At 45.9% G+C, this 18,293-nt stretch overlaps 2 protein-coding genes across 2 annotated transcripts; one reads left to right on the forward strand and one right to left on the reverse strand.

The window, feature by feature from the left end:
* Window positions 1-5,420: 5,420 nt before the first annotated feature.
* On the reverse strand, window positions 5,421-9,868 carry LOC124672059. Its single transcript, XM_047208352.1, has 3 exons — window positions 9,856-9,868; window positions 8,805-9,242; window positions 5,421-6,245 (listed from the first exon to the last, which is right to left on the reverse strand). Exons 1-3 carry the CDS (start codon window positions 9,866-9,868, stop codon window positions 6,157-6,159), a joined length of 540 nt encoding a protein of 179 aa, XP_047064308.1. The 3' UTR covers window positions 5,421-6,156.
* An 875-nt stretch (window positions 9,869-10,743) lies between these two features.
* Window positions 10,744-12,499, forward strand: LOC124674215 (cysteine synthase-like). Its single transcript, XM_047210253.1, has 9 exons — window positions 10,744-10,791; window positions 10,891-11,000; window positions 11,098-11,155; window positions 11,313-11,714; window positions 11,803-11,854; window positions 11,922-12,001; window positions 12,088-12,147; window positions 12,252-12,332; window positions 12,407-12,499. Exons 1-9 carry the CDS (start codon window positions 10,744-10,746, stop codon window positions 12,497-12,499), a joined length of 984 nt encoding a protein of 327 aa, XP_047066209.1.
* The last annotated feature ends 5,794 nt before the right edge of the window (window positions 12,500-18,293 follow it).

Here is an 18,293-nt window from a genome sequence, read left to right on the forward strand (position 1 = left end):
ACCATCCTAAAAGTGCAACACACCCTAAAGAAATCTTTACAACTCATCCATCTTAAATCATCGAGATTAGGTTACGCTCGGGACGATTGCATCTCATACTATGCATTATAGCATTTTTGCCGGTTCTTTAAACATTGTCCTTACCGGACAATGATGGTATTTCAGAATTTGGAGTTCTCACGTATCGAAGCTTTTGCCCGCATAATCTTGCAGTCAAGAAAGGCAAGTTCATCGCTTGCTCATGTCATTTGATTATTTTTATCAAATTATATGCAAAGTACTATACTTATCACTCTTGCATTGAAAAGCAAATATTATTTTTACAATTATGAATATGACTATGTGGTGGGCAATGGAACCATGGTATGTGTTGATTGGTGGAGGTTCCATTGCACGGGTAGTATTCATCTAGGATTAAGTACCAATGCCGTCCAGTGATTCTAGCGCCGTACATATCGCGTTAACCATAAGATCTATAATGGCTCTGGGAAAGCCAGCTGTATCTTTTCCCTCCTGCACGCCAACAGACTGGTTAGAGCTGCGGGGTGCTGGAGGCACTGCCGTAGGTTGGGATGGCCTTTTAAATCCCCATCTGTGTGGATGACTGGCTCTACCGTCTATGATGGATTGTCCAAAGTACACCATGGGTAAAGCCGTATGATCGGGAGACGTCTACCGGGGGTGTACGGGTGGACAAAAGGGTGGGTTTGCAGGGTCGCGGAGAAAGCGGTGTGGGCTTGGATCTTACACCTGGCCTCACACCAAAGAAAGTGTGGACGGGAAAGCTTGCGCCTGGTTGGCAACAAGGATAAGGTCTCTTATGGGAAAAGTAACGCACCTCTGCAGAGGATACTGAATTGTGACTCGTCACTCCCGTTCGGGAAGGGAACTACGAACGCGGCAGGAAAGGAACTCCATGAAGTTCTGTTCAACCTGTGAAGACTGACGGGCATAGTTTTCAGAATAAAATAAACCTTTTGAAGAAATGTTTATGAAAATTTGCATTGGCCTATGACTTTCTGGTCTATGGTTGTAGCTAGTGCATGATACACCTATTTCCTAATATGAACTTGCTGAGTACGCTCGTACTCATTCCCTCCCATTTGAATCCCTTTCTTAGATCAAGGCACCGAAGGAGAAACTACCGTGGAACTCGGAGACAAAGGAGTCAACTGCAACAAGATGAAGAATCCAGTCAAATAAGTCAATGGAGTCAACTTCTGCATCAGCTATAATGGAAACCTAGACTAGTAATAAAAGGGAATCTTTCCCTAATCCTAGCACCTAAGTAGCTAGATTTCTATAGCAAGCCAAGTAGCTCTTAAACTTGAGTTAGCAATAAGTTATACTATGAGTCGTTCTTCTGGAGCTTTATTTAAAGTTTTACCTCACTGTAAAGCAGGAGGTCTGTGTTGATCTTATGTAAACGAGTTCGTGTGTACTTCTATAGACATACCTTGGACTCGCATATGTTTCTGTTGTACCACTCTGAGGGATGTAATATGAGTGGAACGGTGTTTCACTTGTGTTATGTCAACGACTTGTGTACTACACCATGCAGTGGTACGCTGGGTCACCACAGCGCCCAGGGATGCGGCTGTGGCGACGGTGGAGGCACCCAGGGGTGCGGCTGTGGAGGAGGATCCTAGGGGTTGTACGGCGGCGGTTGTGGCGCGGCCGAGTCCTGTAGCGCCTGTCGAAGGGCTTCATCCTCCGACAGGCCCGGCGGCATGACGCCGGTGGCGTAGCGGGGCAGCGGCGGCTGCACATGCGGGTCGTTCTCGGAGACGAGGACGCCGAGCTTCGCCATCTCGTCGTCCGTCATGTTCTCCGGAAACTCGAAATTGCGGCCCTCCGCCATGGCCTGCTGCCATTCGTGGAAGACGGCCGCGACGTAGTCATCGTTGTCGTCCTTGACCTCCTCGTTATGGTACGCGAGCGCCTCGATGTAGTCATCCTCGTTGTCGTAGGCGTCATAGGCGTCGTCGTAGTGGTCGTCGTCGTCGTTCTACTGCGCGCGCGTCAGCGGCTGCTAACGACGCGTCGGTGCCTCCTGTCTTCGTGGATGAGTCGGCGGTGGACGCGCGAAGCGAAAAGCCCTGTCGCCCATGAAGCCCGCCCTCCTCCTCCTATCCGTCTCGGTCGACAGATAGGTACGCCACTTTCGTAGTCGATGGCGTACGCCGGATCGGCGCGGAGGTCCGGCGGCAGGTACCGCCTCCTTCGCCGGATCTCCGCGGTCCGATCAGGCTCGTGCGCAGGGACTGGAGGGATGGGCACCCGGCGGCAGCTGAGCCGCCAGCCGCCAGGCAATTGCACGCCCGACCAGGCCTCGCACGGCATCCATTTGCCGTGCATCAGCCTCCCCAGCGTGACGGGCAGCGACACCCCTCTGCATCCCCTTCTTGCTGCTGCTGCCGGAGGCCTCGAAGTCGTTCTTCTTCCCCATGGCGCTGCTGCGGTGGTGGTGCGAGTGGAAGTGTGGGCGAAGGAGGAACGCGGCCGGTGGACTTTTAAGGGCGGCTGCGCGCGGGATACGATGCCATTGAAGGCGGCGCAGAAGCCCAGCCGCCGCCCGCCAGTGCGCGCGCAGAACAGGCATCCGCGCCATTGATGGCGATGGCTGCAGCGCAGCCGCGGAAGCGCTGACCGCCGGAACGATGCCCTCGATGCAGACTCGCTGTCAGGCGGGCCCGGTGGAGACACGAGCGGACATTTTGCGCGTCCGCGCAGCGTCCGCAGAGACGCAAACCTTCCGCAAATATGCGCCAGGTTTGCGTCTTTACGGACGGCCCGGTCACTTTGCGTCTCGCCGTTGGAGGTGGTGCCAGACGTATTTTCGATCAAGGTGGACGCAAACGATCGCTGAGCGTCCGTTTGCGTCGCAGCGCTGGAGATGCCCTAAGTCCTGTGAACCATATTAGATTTCAGAAATTCTTATAAGTCGTAATGCTCAACGTGATGGCCCATGTGAGATGCAACTAAGTTCGTGGCAGCTTACACAAGGCATGGCAAGAGGTGGAGGCCCAAATTTATTCCCACATGAAAAGTTCGTAGTAAGTTACAGCAACTGAAGCCGCGTTCCCCAAACCGCGTCTGGTGAAAGCACCGAATCAGTCGTTTGCCAGACGCCGCACCTTGGTGCCGCGCTTGGGGGTGTCCCACTCCAGCTGCGTTCCCCAAACCTGACCCTAAACAACTTTTTATTTAAAATTAGTGTTTTATTTATAATTTTGTAGATGCTTCATCACTTTTACATGGAAAAAATATTAAAACGGGGGAACATACATAAACATTGGAAAACACCAAGATGAAGCATAAAAACCTAGACTAGAGGTTGGCCCTAGTCTTCTACGCCGATGTCGTCATCGCTATCGTCGCTGTCGTCGCTGTGGTAGTGGATACGGCAACTCTTTGCCATACACCTTGACGCTTAACTCACCGTCGCCTTCGTAGAAGAAGTTTACCAAGCAGCCGATATCGACGCCGTGGTCGCGGGCAAGCTTCTTCCAGCCGATGTGGAGGTACATCTTGCCTTCCCCGTCGAACAAGACCTTCACGGTCCACTGGCAGAAGTCGCAGCCTCCTTCCCGTAGGGTCACCGCGCCCAGCTCCCGACCGGCGAGAAATTCGGTGAACGTGTCCGGGAGCTTCTTCTTGTCGAAAGGGTTGTCGTTGATAGAGACGTCGAACTCGAAGTACTTGTTGCAGGGGCAGCCTCTTCCTCAGGTGACGGTGAGCGTGTAACACGACCGCCCCTGCCCCTACCATGGCCGCGGTGGCCGCGACCACCCCTTGTCAAACCCGTCATGGAGCGTGTGTGGAGAAAGTTGGGTGGCGGCGGCTAGGGTTGTGGATGTGTGGTGCTAGGGTTGTGTTAGAGGGGCGATGAGCGAGCACCCCGTTTTCTACGCCAGAGGCAGGCTAGCGGGCGGTGGCTCGCATTAATGCCGACACGCAGGACAAGGCGCGACAAGATGTCTCGATGTGCATCTGGGAAACTACAACGTCGCTGCGCGGAAATTAAATTGTGTTGGCAGAGGTAGGCGACAGGTGGGCGGCAACTCTTTGTCGCTGAAGATGTTGGCCAGCCACTCGTGACGCACGTTTTTTTTTGTCCGGCGTCCCCACAACACCCCCGGTGTAGCGGTGACGTGCTTGGGGCACCGGACACCGTATTGGGTCGCACCAAATGAAAATAGACTTTGGGGCGCACGACTGGGGGAGGTCAAACGTCCGACACACCGAAAACCCTTTTGGTGGATGGTTTGGGGGACGCGACGAGAGATACTCTTAGACCACCTTAGAATGGAGGTTTCCACCATTTGGTAAGAGGCGTGAGAAGATGATTGGTACACGCGCACCCCTCCCTTGTCACATGTCGGTTGTCTCACCACGACGATGTGGTTTGCGGGATTGAGCCCCGTCTCCCTCAACATCACCACTGCATCGACAACTACTTTATCTACACTTGATCAGTACATATGGCATATTCCGATTTGTTTAGGTCACATAGGGTGAAACATAAAAACAACCGGCGAAATAACAAAAAAGTAATGTGTTTAAGAATCTTGCAATCTTCTAAGAAGGCACTGAAGGCCAGAGTCAAAACTGATGTTGACATTGAACTCCTGGCAACACCTCGGAGATGGCCTTGGCAGCGATGTTGCAGGAAGACGAGCAGCACACGACCTTAGCCCAGATCTAGGACACCGATGGATGACGAGGCTGAGCGAACGGAGAGCGGCTGCGCTGCCAAGGAGCACATGCATCGAGGGAACGAGCACAGCGTCCGGAGAATGAGAACAGCGGCAGAAAACTATAAGTACAACTTTTGATGAAGAAATCACATAAAGATTTTAATCTTTAATGGTAATTTCAGTTTTCAATATACTTTCTTAAGAAAACCGTGTGACCATCATCATATCAGAAGTCAGGTAAGTAATGAAGTCATCCATGTCGTCTGACCCCTGGAGTTGAGCTAGTGTAACAAGCTGGATCTCCATTAATTTAGGGGTTAACTAACACAAAATATACCTTTCTATAGCATCTGAGAAGCTTATTCTATGCAGTTACATTGTAAGTATCAGCACATTTTGTAATTGGCGGCGATAGCTTTAAGTCAGAGACAAAGGAACAGTCGACAGCGCAAATGGCAAGCAAGGTAGGCACAATGGGACAGGGCATCACGCATAATCCAACAACATATACCATCTGCTTGGAGTCGCTATAAATCGCTGCATGCGTACATCATTTGCTTTCAAAGGGTTTGGAGCCGCTGGAAGTCGGCCTAGATTAATTTTGGTATCTGCACCTGTCATCTCGCTAGATCCCTGGTGAGTGCGCAATGAACTTACTCTTCTTATTCAGTAATTAATCCTTTTTTTTAATTTTCACCACCTGAATATCACCATCACCACTACTAAGAAAAGACCCAGAGGGTCTGATCCAACCCATCTTGGCCATCCAACCAGAAAATCCAACGCTCCACAGCCTCTCCGTGTTTAACGGGGCAGACAACATCCAGAAGCGAACCGCCGCTCGCTGCCGCGGCGCTCCCACTCGCCCACAGCCGTCCCGCGAGAGCTCCGCCATAGCCTCTAGAGGGAGGCCACCGGGCACGCCCCTTGAATGCGGGGACAGGCTCCTGTGGGCGCCCACGCCCGCTCTGCAACACTCCCGGCTCCGCCCGTTGCCGTTCCACGAGAGCTCCACCATAGCCTCCATGGAAAACAGCACTGGACGCCCCTGAACGCGGGGATAGGCTCCCGCCGGCGCCCGAGCTCGCTCTGCAGCACTCCCGGCGCCACCCGCTGTCGTTCCACGAGAGCTCCAGCATAGCTTCCATGGAAGACAACTCTGGACGTCCCTGAACGCGGGGACAGGCTCCCGCCCGCGCCCGCTCTGCAGCACTCCCGGCGCTGCCGCTGCCATCCCACAAGAGCCTTGACATAGCCTCCATGGGAGGCCGCGCTGCACGTCCCTAAACGCGCGGACAGGCTCCCGCCGGCACCCACGCCCGCTCTGTAGCACTCCCGGGGCCGCCCGCTGCCGTCCCATAAGAGCGCCAACATAGCCTCTATGGGAGGCTACACTGAACTTCCTTGAACGCACGGACATGCTCCAGCCGGCACCCGTGCCAGCCCTGAACGCCTGTCAACGTGGAGACAGGCTCCTGCGGTCCTGCCGCATGCACACATCTGCAATTTCTTCAGGTTCAGGTTCGGCTGCTTCCTGTGCCCCTGCTGCAATGAAAAAATTGGACACAAGTCAGTTTCGTTTTCAAACGTGTATGAAAGCAATGACCTTTATTTTTGAAACTAAATCATGATTCACTAAGATTTTTGCTAGGGAGCATAAACATATATAAAAGAATTAACCATATGCATGGGCAAGTATTTGAAATGCATCAAAACCACCAACCCAAGAACTACTTTTCTAAGCATCATATAGGCCACACGAGTTAGAAAATAGAAAAGACACGGAAATTCAATTCGGCTCCCGGGTGCGTATGCTCCCTCTACCAAAAAAGCATACTTCGAAATGTCAAAAAATTTGGATAAAAAATTCTACATGTATATCTCTATAATGTATGTGCATTCACCAAGTTTCACGAAAAACCGATATTTTTTATGGTCTATGTAAAAAGGAGAAACTTTATCTTGTGAAAAGCATTATTTTTAGAACTGAATTTTGTCTTTTTTACACACGTCACATGATAAGTCGATTTTTTATGAAACGACTTTGTGAGTGTGTAGCACATGAAGATGTACGTACGAATTTTTTGTTTCAATTTTTTTGAAATTTAAAATGTACGTAAGATGCATTTCAAAATATAGGGAGCATATGCACCCATGTTCCAAAACACCACTCCCGAAAAGACACATGTATTCTAGATGGTTACTGCGTATTGATTAATGGGGGAAAAATCAATAAATAAAATTAACAGTACACATGACATCAGGTTATTCTCAGTGATGAACTAAAGCCCGCACTATATAGATAAACATCCAAAATATGTTGAGCCCTGTATCTTTCGGCCCTACACTGTACACACCCAACTTCAACTACAAATAAAGCTTTGTATATGCATATGGTATACAAGATTCAGACAATCCAACTATGAGTACAAAGAAAGTTTGATATATTATGTGAACATCGTATAAGAGAACCAAAGACTTTGACTACTATAGTCAATGTCGACTGTGTGTTTACCTTAGCTCAAGAGGAGTAGCAGCTATATACAGAACCACAACAGTAACTAAAACAATCATCTACAAGGTAGTGTACAACACAAAGGAAGCATATTATGCTAGAGAATAATAACATAATAGTTGCAAACATAACTCTTTTTATTAACACAATGGAAGAGACCATATCATCAATGGAACTTCTCAGTGTAGCAAGTGGACCGAATAAAAAAGATAGTTTTCATACTACAGAGATCATGTATAACAGGGGAGAAGATCCGAGACATCCAAGTAAACTAACAAAGGCTAAATGCAACTTTGTATCAGCCATCAGATTTAAGAAGGCCATGCTACTTGCTTCAAACTAATCAAGACAGGCCAGAAATATGATTACAATCAAAATTCTACAGCCTCATCTAGAAATGTGAAGCAGTCAACTTTTGATTGTAGTGTAAAGGTGGTATGGGAATATCATAAGAATATGGCAACCATGAATAACAGTGCAACTGAAATTATTGACAACAAAGACACATGTACTTAAGATCTCCAGTTACTTCAGTCAGAAAGTTAATGTCAGCAGCTATTTACTCCAATGGTGAAACACAACTGTATGGCATGCGGTAACAACAGTCCACAACTCAATTAAGTGCTGCACTAAAATAATTGCAAAAGGTGGAAGCTGATAATACATCATGGTCAATTACAGAGAATTGTGACATTTTGCACAAGCACGGTGCAATAGGAGAGGAGGTTTATAAAAAATATAATGCAATGGTATGAGATGAAGAGCATTAGTGGGCGTAGCTTAGGGGAAGAACGAAAAATAAGCAAAACTTGGTCACTTGCCTTTTAAGAAACACTCTAATAGCTAGCTTTGGTGATAAGCGAAAAAAAGCCAACAGAAAGGCATCAACACCACGGTAAATAAGAATGTTCAAGTGTGTGTCAACTGAAAAAAAAAAGCAGACCTGTTGTATCTCTCAGAAGCTGAAGCGACGATGACATTAGCACTGAAATTATCGAAGACAGTTGGAAAATAATCCTGGAACATAGAACGTTCCAAGCAGCATATAGACCAGGAGTTAGCAAATACAAAAGGCACATATATTAAATATGGTTACTGTGTATTGATATCCAGATGTCTGGCTCTAGAGAAATTTACAATACTCATTTTGTTTTCCTAGAAATGAAATTATAGGAGATAAGATTTTTTTGTTCTACACAGAAGTAGACTTCTTACAAAATGCATTCAAGTAAGTTTTGTAGGATTTCGACATTCTTCATCAGCTGTTTGCACAACACCATCTTCCATAACTAACCGCACACCATGTGCAATTTTTTACCCAAGCATTATTTCATCTACATGATGATTCGGGTGATAACACTTACCTATTGCAACTTTGCAAATCCAAATCAGAGGCATTATTTCATCTAATTGGTTTGTCCAGAATCGAGATACCAGTCTAATTCTCTCACGCAAAATTCTACAGCCCATCAAGAAAATTAGCTTGCTTCACACGGATATGTATTTCTACCAGGCGAAGCAGTCAAGTTTTGATTGTACTGTACCAAAGTGGGGTCGCGCATAGACGGAGAGAGCCGAGAGAGACAGACCTGCGTTTGTCGAGCAGCGAGTCGTAGACGAAGCCGTGGGTGATGCACTTGCAGGGGAGGAAGCCGGAGATAACCGTCCGTCGGTAGTGAGCCCGGCCAGCGGGATGCCGGCATGGCCAGGGACGTTGAAGACAGCTGATGTGGGAGGGGGCTTACTGCGGCAGACGGCGTCGGTGGCGGAGAGGAGGCCGACGCAGAGCCACCGAATGCCGGTGGTGGCGGCCACGGCAGCGGATCCAGTGGAGACGAGATCCGCCCCTCCACCTCCCTTGGCGCATCCCGCTGGGTCACCTAGCCCTCCGCGAGTGCCGCGTGGTATCCACTCGCCTGGAGGAAGCTGAAGGAGGAGGCAGCCGTCGAGGCCAGCAGCGGAGAGGCATGGGCGGGGTCCGGTCGCCGGGGGTGGGGAGTCAGAGGAAGTGAGCTTGAGATGACCCACTATAGCTCATCTCAAACACATCATCAGAAGTTGGGTTGTCTCGCAAACCATTTCTTCTATTACCATATTCCAATCCAACATATTTGTTAAAAAAAAATCCAACATATTACATTTTCTTAAACATATACTAATGTTTTATTATTATTTTCGTATATGACCCACTATACATGAGATTTAAGTTGTCGTGAAAATCTGTATGTTGCTAGGTTTGCACAGTTGTTTGATAGCTAGCCCAATATCAGTAAGTGTGATATGGTAAGATTTAAATCATTCATTCTCGAAAATGATTTATTCTTAATAATTGATGTTTTGATAAATATAACGTTGCAGATTTTATTGCCTTGGGATATTCTTGGGCTATTCCTATTGTTCGTCCTGAATAAAAAAAGTTGTCTCTGTTTTGGACCCCTTTCAATACCTAATTTGGAAAAGAATATACTTAAAGCAGTGCTCGACAGTTTAAACCGAGCCCTTCAAGTTATAAATCATGCATCGAGGGATTACATCTATAAACGGGAATGCAAAGTTCCCACTATTCGGACAAACTCATAAGGGTATGAACCTTCTCAATGCTTTACAATCTATAGTGATTCATTCAACACATAATGTCACCTTTCATACACATGTAGTGCTCTATTGGGTTATTGATTTTTAATTCCATGCATTCATAGGACGATGGAGTAGTACAGTTACCTAGGATTAGTATTTACACCATGTTCATTTTTATACGCTTTGTACATGATTTTTCAATAACAATGTTGTATAATGCATCCGTAGAGTTTTCAATTGTGGAAGTGGACGGTTTTCAACTATGGAAGTGTTTCTTGGCGCCCATTGTAAAGTACGAAGAAAATGAAGCTTCGAGCAATATCCTAGCCGCTGAAGGAATCACTATAGATCAAATAAATAGGTGGACCTTCAGAAAAGAACTACCATCAACGAATAAATATTAAATACTATGTTTCTTAGTTGTTATTTTCAGTTTTTTGTAACTAATTATAATACATACATTTATATGATTAGAATATTATGTGAAGACATGTGCGCACACATGGGTTCCTCACATGGTTGGACATAAGACACATCTAAGTGGCTCGCTAAAAATGCTAAAAGATAAATATTTTTTTTGTAAAATCTTTTACTATGGATTATAATACGTGCTTGGCACGTGCACCTTTACTATATTGGAAAAAGGGCAGACCTCAGATGGTTTTACAGAGAGGGAGGCCGAGGCAGGGACAGAGAAGTTGCATAGAGGAGCCATAAGGCAGGCTAGCCAGTCATCAACAGGATCATGCAGCTCAGCTCATCTGCCTCGTTAGTTAGACAATTCAGTGGATTCTGATTTTTAAATCTTCATTTTACTTGATAATCTGCCAAAATACCCTTGCTAAATTGCCCTAGTACTTTAACCTTAATTCCAGTGTTATATATATGTAGTGATCAGCTTTGTATGCCTCTCATCAAGATCTGGCCTTCTTGCAGATCGCAGGCTGAGCAATGGGAAAATGGTGTCTAGGCCCAACGATTGCGAAAGATGTGACAGAAGTGCGTAACTAACTCTGCACAATGATAGTATGCACATTTGCAATTCACCTGCACAAGACTATGCATGCAATGCTGATTCTGTTTTTCGGTCGATGCCAGTTGATTGGCAGAACCCCTCTCGTGTACCTCAACAAGGTGGTAACCGGATGCGAGGCCCGCATCGTCGCCAAGCTCGAGCTCATGGGGCCCTGCTCCAGTGTCAAGGACAGGTACGAGACCATATGTTAAGTGTGAGTACTTTAACATTCCACTTATCGGGAATAAATTATCAGTGATGTTATTGTGATAGTTCTGCTGATTTTGCAGGATTGGTTACAGCATGATCGCCGATGCAGAGGAGAAGGGTCTGATCACTCCAGGAAAGGTGATCACCGCATAGTGAGAAGCACCAAACGAAGATCATCATCAAAATAGTTCATAGGAAGCTTTTACAATTTTATATCTGCGAACTATGTTGCCTTCTAGTTTTTACTAGTTATTATCTCTCTGTCTAAAATAAGCAGGAAGCATGTTGTTTTCAGAGTGTTTTGATCGAGCCTACTGGTGGCAACACCGGCATCGGGCTCGCATTCATGGCGGCCGCCAAGGGCTACAGGCTCATCGTCACCATGCCGGCGTCGGTGAGCATGGAGAGGAGGACCGTGCTCAAGGCCTTCGGCGCGGAGGTGGTGCTCACCAACCCACTCCTCGCCATGGACGACGTGGTGCGGAGGGCGGAGGAGATCGCCGCCAAGACGCCCAACTCCTACGTTCTCCAGCAGTTCGAGAACCCGGCGAATCCCAAGGTACATTACGAGACAACGGGGCCGGAGATATGGAGCGGTACTGCCGGCGCAGTGGACATCCTCGTGGCCGGCATAGGAACCGGCGGCACGATCACGGGGGCAGGGAAGTACCTCAAGGAGATGAACCCCGAAATCAAGGTGACTCAGAGCTCATGGCACTGGCTTGTGCTCGTTACTTCATCATCGTGTGATTTAATCCATGATATTGACAATTTTGTAACTGAAGATCTACGGCGTGGAGCCGTCAGAGTGCGCCGTTTTGTCCGGAGGGAAGCCTGGTGAGATAATCATACTGTGATTAGGGACCCTGATCTATCTCCATCTTCCTGATCTTTTTGGTTTCAGGGCCGCACAAAATCCAAGGTCTCGGTGCCGGTTTCGTTCCTGGCGTCCTCGACGTCAGCATCCTCGATGAAGTCTTCCAAGTAAGAACCGACTACTTCTGTATGTTCCTCGTCTGAAACATTTTTATTGTTATGATTGTCCACGACATTCTTCCATTTCTTGCCAGATCACGAACGAGGAAGCCGCGGCCATGGCGAAGCAGATAGCCTTGAAAGAAGGCCTTCTGGTGCGCAAACAAACCTCAAAACTCTGAGCGATGATCTCTCCCCTGCTCTCATAAATTTCATATTATATGAATCGTGGCAAGGTTATGATGTGTGGGTTTTGCAGGTCGGGATGTCATCCGGCGCTACCGCGGCTGCTGCTATCAGGGTCGCCCGAAGGGCCGAAAACAGAGGCAAACTCATCCTCGTGAGTGTCGTTTGTCAGATGTTAACTTGCTGCAGTATATTTGTTATCCCTGATTGTGTTCTGGTATGTTGAAGGTTGTGTTCGCGAGCTTCGGAGAGCGCTACCTGTCATCGTTTCTCTTCGAGTCCATCAGAAAGGAGGCGGAAAATATGGTCTCTGAGCCATGAGTGGTCTCTTCTCATGTTCATGGAACAGTTTAGGCACTTCTCTTATTTTGGATCCCGCTGCTCAAATCTCCTTTTTTTACTTCGCCTAGTCCAGTGAGAATGGTCTTGTTTTTCTAGATTTGTATTGTGCTATCTCAGTTTCTAAAAGTAAGATATTTTAATAGCTTAAATTGAACGGTCAGAACGTTTAATTGTAAGGTACAAACGGAGTGTAGTTTATTCAACAATAATAGTTGATGTGTATCAATCAATACATAGCCAGAAAATCACTTTTTTCAAACAAAAAATAGTCAGTATGTATCAAGAAAAATAAAGTAAGTTACAACATCTATGATGGAAAGACTTCGACGTGGTGCCATGCCATGTTGAAAAGGCCTAACCGAAGAAGGAGAAGGATGGATGGCTCGATGGCAATTTTGGGAACTCGAGACCTTTCCCAACCTCGCCTCCACCACACACTACGATGGGTGATGTACTTCGATGTGCTCACGATCTCAAAATGCCATTGGCGGAAGGACGGAGAAGAACCGGAAGGCCAAACTTGTGGAGATGCCACATCGTTTAGGGAGAGCTCATTGACATGGTGGGTTTGCCGATGACCCTGGCTCAAATCACCATAGGAGATTAGTGCAGCCGGAAGCGACCAGATTGATCTTGTAGTGGATTCTGATAAATAAAGAGATACATAGGAGTGGTTCCAAATTGCTTTAGGTTGTGCCCTCCCAATTGTGACCATTGTTGATTCTGGCCAGGGCAGGGGACAAGAAAACGGTGAGATGTCCCTGGCTAGGTGACATCCATTTTGTCTCGATCGTCCGCATGCAAATGGCGTAATCCTGGTGATCACATTAAAATTAGAGCTGGCAATTGTTTCTGTTCAATAGTGGGCCGAATTGGGCCTTAATGAACCCTTTGGTAGAGACCATAGTACGAGTTGAAAAAGAGAGGGGTGAATCGATAGGGTTATGTTATATTCCTGAGCAATCCCCCAAGCCACCATCACCCACCTTTATTCACTATCCGCTCGACTGTGGAGCTTGTTATCTGGTGTTTGAGGAGAACACACGAGTTCAGGAGCCGAGGGGGATCATTATGCCTTTTTTCCCTAGACAAGGAGCCCACTTCAGCGGTGGGTATATGGTAAAGCGTTTAGGGTTAGATATCAAAAAGCTGGAAAACACTCAAGTTTTTACAAGCAAATGTATAACTTGTTCAAATACCGCTATTAGACCTAGTCCCTAAGTTACTTTCCGCTCCACACCGTTAACTCTAAACACAAATGAGGAGGAGACTGGTTCATCGGCGGGGAAATGAAGGTGGTGGCACTGGTGCCATGACGATGCAACGATGTTCCTCCTTTTCTCCCTCCACTCCGTTAGACGGCGGCTATGTTCTCTTGTCATTCATCTTCTTCTTTCCCTCTATCCTTTTCGGCAGCAAAATTACTCCATGTGTTGTCGAAACATCGATCGTGCATGCGAATGCATGCTAGCTAGCATTCTCCCTTTCTAGCGGCTGCCGGTGCCGAATTCTAGGAAAATTCCTACAACCAACAATTGCATCCACTCCCACCTCCTCGTCAGCAACAATACATGCATTACAAGATGGAGGCTCGACATCTAGCAAGACGCTAAAAACTACACCGAAATAACTGAAAAATCTTACACCCTTAGCATGTCGGCAAGGTAAACTAACCCTTAGTAGAAACTACCCAAATCTTATCATCATCCTTGATCTGATCAATGACCCTCTGAATGGGTTTGTGGTTGTTCTTGAATACTCTTCCATTCCTATTGCGCTAGATGGACCATGTTGTGAGCATGACAAGCGTGTTTAGCATTTTCCTCCTTTTGCCTTGCAAGATGCTCATACCAGCTATGAAGGGTTTGGTCCAATGATAGGACGACCTGCCACCCATCGATATGAAAGGTTAGGTGATTGATGGCTCCCAAGTGCAGGAGATTAATTGTAGTAATTTTGAATAAAGAAAGGTTGTCGAACCCACGAGGAGTTAAAGGTATTGGTTAGCAAAATAACAAGAAAGCAGCAATAGTAAAGTAACAGTTTTTGTGGTTTGAGTATATAGTTTGCAATAAAAATAAAGTGCGAAAGTAAATAGCAAATAAGTAAGAGGACAAGCTAAAGTGTGTGTGCTTATATGAGACAAATGTTCCCGAGAGCGGCATGGATTCGCTAGCATGTGAGTTCTAAACAACATGGTAAATATCTTGTCAAGTTTTATTCCATTAGGGACGGAGTCTTAATTAGGTGCAGCCATAAGCATGTGCAAACACACCCCTTATGATAGGTCCTAGAGCCATTTTCACGTGCATAAAGAAATCATTAAGTCATAAATGTCCCATCATCGCAACAAGATTTAGGGTCCCCAACATAAACCCCTCTAATGCAACACATATTGTTGGAAGACGGTTTCTGTCATTCCGACCCCTCCACCACTAATGCATTACATCAAAGTGCAGCCTTATGAGCCCATATAGGTGAAGTAATATGCAGTCGACGTTCACATAAAACCATCATAGAACATCATAAAAGATAGAAAACTCGACCAAATACTCATTGCACATCATATAGAATCATAACCAGATCATCCTATGCCCTCAAGAACATGGGAAACTACTCACAAGTGACAAATATAATATGGACCAGAGGATAATGGTTCACAATCTGAATATATAATCTCCCCACCAAATAATGAAAAAGTACCAATCACGAACATAAAAGATCACTAATAAGAGTATCCAGGGTTCAATTCAACACAAACTATGAGGGGGTGACATTGATCTCATAGGTGGTGATGGTGATGATGATGTTGCTGGTGGAGATGTTGATCGAGATGACTCCTCCCAAGCCAAGGAGGAGTGGGGATGTCGATAGCGTCGCATTCCCCTTCACCGGAGGCAACGGTGCAGCAGGATCTGCCCTCTCACAGAGTAGGAGAGGACTTTCGCCTCCGTCGCTCTGCCTCAATAAATCTCGGAAAAAATATGGCCTAGGTTTTTGGGCGAAACGGAGCCTTTGGGATAAAAGGGGCGAAACGATGTCCGAGGTGCAAACGAACCTAGGTGGTGTGGCCAGGAAGTTGGGCCGCGCCACCTGGTGACATTTGCACCTCGTGGCCACTCTCGGCCTTCCTTCGGGTGAAAAACTGATCAGATATTTTTTTCCTCGAATTTTCGCGATCCAGAAAGTCCTGAAACAAATAAAATACGAAAAAGGAGGTTTTCTAGCACCCAAGAATTAAATACCAATGAAGGGGACTTTGTAGAAATGTCTCAAAAATCATCTAGAAATGCATAAATAATAATGTATGAAGGTAAATAACAATGAAAACTAACTCTATATGTAGCAATAATGATGATACAAAATGCATGTATCAGTGATGCACCTCTATAGCTCACACGGTGTATTTAACCATGTGAGATGGGCTCTCCATTATCACATGCTTCTTGCCAAGAAAGCGTGTGCGATAGAAATGGCCAGCACAGACGGTTTTTATACGTTTCCGTCAGCGCATTACAAGATCACAAACTAGAAATATTGATCTAGGCGTATATGTTGTACTCAGATGGCACACACTTATTTTAATCAGTCGTATGATATCAGCAAGCATCACAGTCATTTTATATATGCAACAAGAATACCTAGTTGCCCATAGTTGAACATTGCATGCAAAAACATTAGCAAAAAATATTTATATTTGGTTGCTAGCTACAGAAATGAGAGATCTTCATAAATGGTACCTCTAGGATTGATGAGCCTCCTCCAACCTCCCTTTGTTGGCACCTTCTACTTCTTGTGCCTCTAGCATATATGATAGGAAGGTGATTGTGTTTCAGGACAAAAGTCATGACCTCCCTCTTTCCTCAAGATCCATCATGAGAGCGACCCCATATCCGTGCATTCTCACTAGCGCTAATCTGGATGCAATACTCCGTATCACAATGTTTGTAACGAAAATATCATCCCTATTATAAGAAGATAACTCGTTTAATACTTGAAACATAGACAAAAAGTAGTAATGTATAGATCTACCTAGATTAGACAATAGAACATATAGATCAAACATAAAGATCTACGTAGCTTACACAATAGAATGAATATATAGAACAAACATAAGGATCTGATAAAATTCAGAACTTCAAACTCAAATTTCTGGGAAATGTGATCTTTAAAACCATAACAAGGGCATTGCTTAATAGATTAATACTAGTTGTTCAGAAAGTTATTAATTAGAGATTCTCAAACTTCTTTCTTTAATGGTATGTAAATTTTATATGCATGGAGTGCACATTTGACATGAAACCTTAAATGATTTACAAAAAAGTAGAGAATTCAGTGTCCCTTTAATATGAACTTCTTGAAAGCCTATTCTAAAATCATGTGGAATTATCTTTTTCAAAACCTACTTATATATGATGATTTTGTGTAAACCCGAAACACCAAATTCATTTTTGATTATTTCCAAAAATAAAAGTGACTAGACTTAAGATAAACTTTCCACGAGAGTGAAGTTTATCGTGTTTGAAAAGGAAAAGGTAGATTTGAGGATTATGAGAAAATTTATGATGGGAAAATTTGAGCGAAATAACTGGGTGTTCACGTTGATGATAAGACAATTAAGAGTAGTGATTGGGATGAAACTACTCACAAGATGCAAAAGAGACTAGGATGTTGTAAAAAAACCGTTCAACTGTTGGGGGAACCGTTTTCATTAAGGGATTTCTATTTTCGTGCCCTCGGGTCCTTAGTTGTGCTCAGTTTTCCCCAGCTGCTTAGTTTTTCCTCAGTTTTCCCCAAGACCTTGTCTGAAACCATCACAGGTGTTGTAACGGTCGGTTGCCCGACGGTTGACCGTTATCTTCTGACTAGTGGGGCCACGTAGAGCCCGCAAAGACACGTCGGACCATTCATCTTTGTTTGACCGTAAGCATCGCTGTATCCCTGACCAAATCGCGAACGAGTGGGGCTTCAGTATATCGAATGACAAGTGGGGCCATGACGCTGATACAAGGGGCAATACACGGGTATCCCTAGATTTTTAAATGGAGCTCTACAACGATGGCACAGAGGAGGTGGCCTGCGGGGTGCCGAGATGAGATCGACGTCCACAAAGAACTGCATGAGGCGAGACCAGACGCATTAGATAGATATGAACTAGACGCATTTAACCATGCAAATAAGAGAAGAAATGGTCGACGACATCGATGACTACCTCAAAACTTTGACTGACCGTGTCGGACACGAACGCGAGCAATGTAGAGAAAACTATTGTCTCTCCTTTCTGGCGTGTATAGATGGGTGCTAGAAGAGTGTGGTGGCGAAGGGAAAGACCTCGCGGTGGTCTGTGGCGTCCAGCATAGCGGGGCGGCGTGGCTGTGCCCACAACGGCGTGCATGCATGTTCGACATTGGCATCAGCATGTACGTTCGGCATTGGCCTCGGCGGTATCTCTGGTGTGTCAGTGATCGAATGAGGGGACGAGATTGAGGGTGCATCCCGACGGTGACCTAGCAGTGGCGGCAAGCATAGCCGTTCTGAACATGCAGATATCGGCATCGGCATCGTTAGAGGCTGTGGTGCTCGAATCAAGGTGGGATTTTTTTCTTGTACGCCAAAATAAATTTGAAACAAGTTTCATGTTGAAGGTTAGGTAACGAAAGTTTGTAACTCCATGGTGAGGTTCTTTTTGATAGAGCTATACGGTTGGGCAAACTTTTTGACACTTTTTAGATAGGGTTCCTTGTTGTTACATGTATGGTATCATATATGGCAA

This window comes from Lolium rigidum, chromosome 7 (assembly GCF_022539505.1).
Source record: "Lolium rigidum isolate FL_2022 chromosome 7, APGP_CSIRO_Lrig_0.1, whole genome shotgun sequence".
Lineage (NCBI taxonomy): Eukaryota > Viridiplantae > Streptophyta > Magnoliopsida > Poales > Poaceae > Lolium > Lolium rigidum.